The 7744-nt window shown below is 38.6% G+C and overlaps 1 protein-coding gene across 1 annotated transcript in view; it reads left to right on the plus strand.

The window, feature by feature from the left end:
- The window catches only part of TBX20 (T-box transcription factor 20), a 57940-nt gene extending 50532 nt beyond the window's left edge, over positions 1-7408 (plus strand). The window contains exons 7-8 of the mRNA XM_045864434.2: positions 839-951; positions 2401-7408. Coding sequence (XP_045720390.1) covers positions 839-951; positions 2401-2741 — 454 coding nt within the window. The 3' untranslated portion in view covers positions 2742-7408. The remainder of the gene's footprint in view (positions 1-838; positions 952-2400) is intronic.
- The last annotated feature ends 336 nt before the right edge of the window (positions 7409-7744 follow it).

Below are 7744 nucleotides of genomic sequence, written 5' to 3' on the forward strand. Positions count from 1 at the left end.
GAGAAGCAGGCTTCCCGCAGAGCAGAGAGCCTGATGCAGGTCTCCATCCCAGTACCCTGGGATCATGATCTGAGCCAAAGGCAGACACTCAATGACTAGCCACCCAGGCACCCCAGTAATTCTTGTTTTTAAAGTTAACTGCATTCTTTAGTTGTCAGAGTATGTTTCAACAGGAAGACTACCTTCAAAGTCAAGGAACCGATTTATTTGGGGGCCTCAATTTCCTAATGGCCATTTTATGTGACCTTCACAGGTTTTCTATAATTTTCAGTCTTAATGCAACAGGAATCTCAAAGTGTACATTATCCAAACTACCCATATTGTCATATACTCTGTGCACTTACTAGGTTTACTAGTGAACGTTGAGTCTTTTTATGACTAATGATATTCTGAACTTCTGGCCAGCATTTCATCAGATGTTGAGTAAGTGCAGTTCGTATCAGTCAAGTATTTGTTTTATATTCATTAGCTGATGAAGTCAGAAGAGTCATTGCAGCTCCTCAGGATTTTCACTCACTCATTTTTCAAATCATTAAATTCTACATTCCTATAGTCTGATTTCCCAGCTCCTGTTCACCTCTTTGCCGTCCATGTTGTAGGATTTCTGGGGATCGTCCCTATCCTATCCAGTTATGTTTGCTTGTATTTGCATGCCTGAGGTCATGTTTCTGAGGGGTCTATAGCGGTATAAATGTACATGTTTTGAATGTCATCTTTCCCTGAAGTGGGGGTCTTTGGCTGAGAAAATGGTTTTACTGAGTAATAAATTATTTTTCAGACCCATCTCCATCTCCGAGTACTTTTTAGTTTATTCAGGATGTGTGCTTCTCTAACCTAGGGAAAGTGTGGAGAGCCTGATCCAGAAGCATTCCTATGCCCGCTCACCCATCCGTACCTATGGAGGAGAAGAGGATGTGCTGGGGGATGAGGTTCAGACAACACAGAATCGAGGTAAGACAGCTTCCAGGCTATGTAACTGCTGGGAGCAAGAGCACCCAGAACGAGAAAGAAAGGTAGGTGATGAAACTTGTAGTCCTCAGGGTGCAGTCTGCCCCCAGAGTCTTTCAGGAGTCTCTTGAGAAAAGGATAGCCCCTGAGGCTGATTTTCATACAGTTCATTATTTTGCTTCTGAGTCTTAAGTGATTATTCTGCCTGATGGTTTCCTGTGGTTTTCTAGTGAAAGGACATCAAGCCTCTGAGTCAGGGCTCAGGAGTTACTTGTCCGTGATCTACCACCAAAGACCTGTTGGACTCTGGGGGCAGTCCTTTAGTCTTTCTTAACCCTAATTTTATAATCTGAAAATCGGAGACTATATCTGTTCCTCGTATAAGATATTCTAGAAATATCTTATTAGGATCGATGACTAAAATGACTTTACTTTTTAAAAGATTTTGAGAGCATGTTCACACACATGAGCGGGGGTGGGGTGGGGAGGGACAGAGGGAGAGGGAGAAGCAAACTCCCCACTGAGCAGGGAGCCCAACATGGGGCTCAAACCAGGACTCTGTGATCATGACCTGAACCGAAGGCAGATGCTTAACCTATTTAACCCTCCAGGCGCCCTGGAAAACACTTTTTAAAAGAAGATTTTCTTAGTGAAGGGCATTATGTACAGGCAGTGGCCCCAGCGGTGACAGTAGGGGGATACTGAAAAATTCCTCTGTCCCAAAGACTCACAGAGGAGCACTTTGCACTTGGGAGTCCAGAGGGTGCCTAAACCTGGGCACAGGGATGTTTGTGTGGGGAAAGAGCCCTCTGTCATAATTTTATGTCTCTTATATGGAATAGCATAATCTGTCAAAATATAGGACATCTCTTCGAACTAAATCCAAATGGACTACTAGTAATTAATTATACAGTTGGAAAATTCAGTGTCAACTTTTGTTTAAACTTGCGGATGCTGTGATATAAGAAAAACTTAAGCTTGTAACTTGTCAACTATTTAATAAGGAATTATGGAATCTAGAAAAAGAAGAACATGCTTGTGGGTTTTCACAAAGCCTTTAGAAACCCAGTAACTTTGTTGAGGCTCATATGTCCAGCCTTCCTTATAAGGATGTTGTAGAGGTCAGGACAGATACCAGCTATCTGGAGCTCTTTTAAAGGGAATCCAGTTATTACTTCCAGGCAGGGTTCTAGTGTTTTGGCCATTCTCTGGGAGTATGTAGACCATCTAATGAGTTAAGTCTTTTTCTGTTTGGTAAAGTCTCTCTTCCATATATGGTAGAGATGATATCTTACCTGGAAAGGTAGCTGTGACTCATGGTTGACATGTTTGTCTTTTTAAATTGCAGATCTATTATATTTTTTAAAAAATAAGTCAATCCTTACAGATAATGTAATTCTTGATTCGCACACTGAAAGAGTTTCTAGTCTAATGAGTTGTTTTTCCTTTCAGGGTCAGCCTTTACAACGTCTGATAATTTGTCTCTCAGCTCCTGGGTATCATCTTCATCCAGTTTTCCTGGATTTCAGCACCCCCAGTCCCTGACTGCACTTGGCACCAGCACAGCATCCATAGCAACACCCATTCCTCATCCTATACAAGGTTCATTGCCACCATACAGCCGACTCGGGATGCCTCTGACACCATCAGCTATTGCCAGCTCGATGCAGGGGAGTGGCCCGACATTCCCCTCATTCCACATGCCCCGGTACCATCACTACTTTCAGCAGGGGCCCTATGCTGCTATCCAAGGACTGCGCCATTCCTCTGCGGTGATGACACCGTTTGTATGACTCTTCTAAACCTTGGAGAATCCAGATCCAGAATGTGCAAATGGGTATGGAAATATGGGACAGGGTTGGGTGGGTGGATGTGGGGTGTTAGAGCAGGAGCTCTCCAGGAGACATGGGACCTATTAAAGAGGAGAGCTGGACTCACAGTAAAACCTACTGCTGAGGGAGTGCACCACAGACCAGGAGCCATGTGTAGTTTGGGAACAGCTCTTGGGTTCGAGAGAGAATCAGTATAGACTTAGCCAGCCTAAATCCTGCAACCAATAGTATACTAACTTACCCAGGAAATTTCATAACACAAGGCAGATGAATTTTAAGGTGCATTATACCTAGCAGTTAAAAATGCTGTGTCAATGCAGTAATGTATAAAATCAATGTGTAGAGGTGTTCTTTCTGCTTTCCACAGGTCAAAAGAATCTTCAAAGAGGCAATATATATAACATACCAACCATAATGCATAATGACTAACTTAAGTCCATTTCTCCCTGTAGAAAATGAGAGCCAATAGAGAAATATTTGTAGTGTTGTAGCTTAAGCATGTTTAGTTTTCCTTTGTATTAGTTTGCTTGGGAAGGGGCTGAGATAGTGCTGAAGCATCCTGTTTTGTGGATGAATAGGCGGTAATGACTTCACGAAGCTCTTTTTGTCACAGTGAAGGGCCAGTACCTGACAAGCTCTTTTTCCCAGTCTTGGCTTCTTTCTTCCTAATTCTCTTTCTTGCAATTACTTGCCATTTATGTAGGAAAAACCTTCTATACACAATTTTAAAGCAAGAGGCTCTATGTGTTACATTGTAAAACTGAGGTTTTATTTTTCTGGGCTGCATTCTAAGTGCACTACTGACTTCCTCATGGAGGAACACTTCTAAAGCCTCTATGCGATGACACGTGAGACTTTCTCTCAGTCTGCAATAACAGAACGGTTGCCCTGTTCTGAAGGGAATTTCTCTGCCATGGGTACCAAAGGCCCCTTCATTTTTACTTCAGCTTTGGGAGATCTTTTGGATGGTAAAATGGACTGGGCCAAATTCTCATTTTTGGTAAATCTGCTTTGTTATTAGATTAGCTGTTAACCACTGATTGACAAGGATTTGTGAATGATCATTCTGAATGCCCATATAGCCACCATTTAACCTATGCTTACAAGTTGTGTGTCCATATATCTGGTTTGTCCTTCTTTCTTACTGTTCCATTCAGTGACTCCTTTACCATTTTCCTAGGCCATTATATGAAATTGTATGTCAACTCAATGACCCCCTGACTAAAACACTGGCAGTGCTTGTAAATCAATGTAAAACATTTATCCTATTTATTTTGCATTCTTACTGTCTTCTTAAGCCTTCCTTTAGTGTTTAGTAATTAATTATATTTTAGCTATATATAATCATTATATTTGGGGGGCAACATATATCTAAGCATTTACAGTCAGGGTAGTATATTTGGCGTTTTGCAACAGTTCGTTTCCCTAACAACAGAAATTTAGTAAAGTTTACAGTCCTTCAACTTTAGATTGCTATGAGATATAACCTGTCTTCTTTACAGTGTTCCCCAAAACTCTATTTTAACCTAATTTAGATTTTGTATCTACTTTGTTCTGACTGTAAAAGTACTGAATCTGTTAAAAGAGATGGGACATATCACTGCTGAGAGTAGAGATGGGAGTAAATGCAATATACTGATCACATCAGACCGCATGGAATTTTATTTGGTTGTTCTATTAGGCTTTCCCATACCAAATGCTTCTCCGGGGCATTTCTAGTCTAGGAGACGAGGCATAATGGCAGGGCCTGTCTATGTGATGCCATTGTTGCTGGACTTTGCAATGGTTTTTCTCCACTGTGGCCCCATAGTTTACTTATGGAGAAGCGTGGGCTGTGCCAACCGAGCATCTCAGAGTCCTATGGCAGACACCGCAGGCTAATTTCTAACTTCTTGCATGTTATGCTACAGTATCCACAGGTAGTTTGTTTTCAAACACAGCATAAATAATGCGTTTCTTAAAAAAGCAGCTATGACTAATGTTTTAGTATCCACAGAGCTTAGGATAGGGATTTGATACTTAATAGTTGGCCTGTTGCCAGTACTCCTTTTAATACACAGTACTGCTGCTTAGGGCAGGAATAACAAAACTAAATGCTATTTAACATGACGCTACTTGATACTCTGGTAAATTACTGGTCTACTAAAGTGAATCTGTATCTGAATTTTCTTTTCGATGAGAGTGAAAGGATCATTTTAATACTATTTAGACATTTTTCCCAGTTGATGTGTCTTAAAGTAGGTGTTTTATGTTTTTGTTAAATATGGTTTTACACCAGTATTTCCTGACTTCATAACTTGATTTTGTAATTAAGCAGAATAAGGCTAAAAATAAGTAGAGTGCTTAGAGAAAAGCAAAGACTAAGATACCAAAGCATGCTCTTCAGAAATAACACCTGAAATTCTAAATTGGATATATTCTTGAAATATTTGGCATTATTTTAACCAGAAATAAAAAGCACAGGGTACATGGAGCTTAACTTGATCAAAGTCACCCTAGCCATGAGAACCAAGGGTAGAAATTTACTCCAGCCTGGGTCTTTCTGAGCTATTCTGGTTGTTGATTCTTTAACTCTTTGGGCATTTAAGATTTTAAAGTCTAAAGTCTTTCCTACCAAAAGTAATTATTAGAATTAGATAGTTAGTGGAAAAGCCAATTGAATAATTAAGAGCATGAGTTACAGTATATTTGGAATAAATTCAGGGTTCCCCCCCCAAGGTATATTACAGTATCAAAATACATGGCTAATGTGCAGTGCTGCTAAAAAGAGGCCCTTTCAGAACTGCTTTATCTAACCTGAAGGGATTAATTCATATCTTAGTAGGTTATGCAGACCTGATTTGTTTTTAAAACATTTATCAATAATGTTCAGTTATTTCTTTTACTTCTTTTTCAAGTCTTGCCCCTCCTCTGTCCACTCTTAGCAATATTATATAGGTAAAGTATATCCATCTTGTGTCTAATATATCACAAATTATTAGGTTACAAGTTCTATATTAATGAATTTAGGTTGCACTGCTGGTCCTTTTGAGTTTATAACAAAGGTTTGTTGTTCTTCCTAGTAGATGGGCACAGAATGGGAAGTATTAGAAAGATACTAAGAAAAACCCTGTGTAGAGCTCTACTATAGGAGTTACATTAACTTCTGGGGCATTCCAAGATCTTCCCTCCCTCACTCTCATCCACGTCTCTGTTATAACACTTCTCCAGCCACAACATCCCCAGCCTCCCACGCAAAAAAAAGAAAAAGGACGCCCTCCAAAAGCCCAAGAAAAAAGTATTTTTACTTTTATTTTATTTTTTTAATTATGTTATGTTAGTCACCATACAGTACTTCATTAGTTTTTGATGTAGTGTTCCATGATTTATTGTTTGTGTATAACACCCAGTGCTCCTTGCAATACATGCCCTCCTTAAAAGTATTTTTAGAAGAAAAGGATTCCCCATTCCCATACTGCCTATGAATTTTTCAGAGAGATGTTAGGATATTTAACCCATTTCTAAATTTCATGGTTTTTCAGGCTGTCTTGCTAATATTTAAGCCGAATTATATTGAGAAAAATGAGCTTCAAATAAAATGGATAGAATGACTTTATCACCCCATTAAATATGCAGCCTAGCTTAGCCATGACTCAGTAACTAAAGTTCAAAAAGCTCAGTTATGTTATATGCAGGGTCACATATTACAAGAAAAACAATATTTTAACTCAGTCTTCCATTGAGTAAGGAAACTATTTACATTATCAAACATGTATGGAATTGATAGTTATTACAACAAAACAATATTATACCCAAAGAAAGCACTGGACAGAAAAGATTTTCAGCTGGCTCCTTTAGACAGCTTGGATGGAGGAATGGATTTTACATGTTTTTATATTATTTCAGAATGCAAGCATTTTATGTAAACAAGCAAAAGGAAGGTTAAAAATTCTTAAACCTTTAGAAAACCGTAAAATAATTTCTTCACTAATAGTCCATGCCAATTATAAAATATTCTAATATTTATCTTTCTTCAGCATGCTTAAATATGCAAAGATTCATTTATAAATATTTGATAGGCAAATAATCCATAAGTATTTTCTGGCCCTTCTTTCTCTGTCCCTCCCTCAATTTTAATCCTCTCCCCTGATAATAAGAAAATAAAAACATTGGTAAAATAATACATCTGGACAAAAAATACAATTTGTTGTATTTTACTTCTGATACATTAAAATATGTATTCAGTTTTTTCCTTATTTTCAGAAACCTAAAAGACTGTCTTTTATTTCCTAAAGGATGATTTTGGATATAGCCTCTTTAGTAGACTCTATCACAGTTCTATTGTTTGCTGTGTTCATTTGCTTAATGAATTGCGTGAGAACAGTCACTGTAATGAAGTGTGTGTGTTGGGGGTGGGGGGAAGGGCATGGGAAATGTTTTATGAAAAAGAAGTTATAAGCCTAATACTATGAAGTAACATCTAATGAAGTTCTTTTTAAGTGCAATATATTTATTTCTGCTAGAAATGTATTATCAACATTATGTAATATTTGAAGCATTACATGTTATTTGTAAACAGCTTAAAATTATATATTACCCAAAATTGTACAGAAGTACAAATGTGTGATATTAATTTCTTTCATTAAAAATGGCGTGTTTTGATATATATGCACACATTTACACCTTTCATTATCTTACACACTTGCTTCATGACTTTTGGTACCTGTTTGCTCACTTGGAAAAAAAATGGATTAGGTAAGATTAGGGGTCATAGCTGGCCACTCCCAGACCAGACACAGCCAATGGGATTACTACACAGAGTTTGGTTTTTGTCTTTTTTTTTTTAAAGATTTTATTTATTTATTTGACAGAGAGAGACACAGCGAGAGAGGGAACACAAGCAGAGGGGAGTGGGAGAGGGAGAAGCAGGCTTCCCGCGGAGCAGGGAGCCCGATGCGGGACTGGGTCCCAGGACCCCGGAATCA

This window comes from Mirounga angustirostris, unplaced genomic scaffold (genome assembly GCF_029215605.1).
Source record: "Mirounga angustirostris isolate CCGP_5_RB_7025 unplaced genomic scaffold, mMirAng1.0.hap1 SCAF_12, whole genome shotgun sequence".
NCBI lineage: Eukaryota > Metazoa > Chordata > Mammalia > Carnivora > Phocidae > Mirounga > Mirounga angustirostris.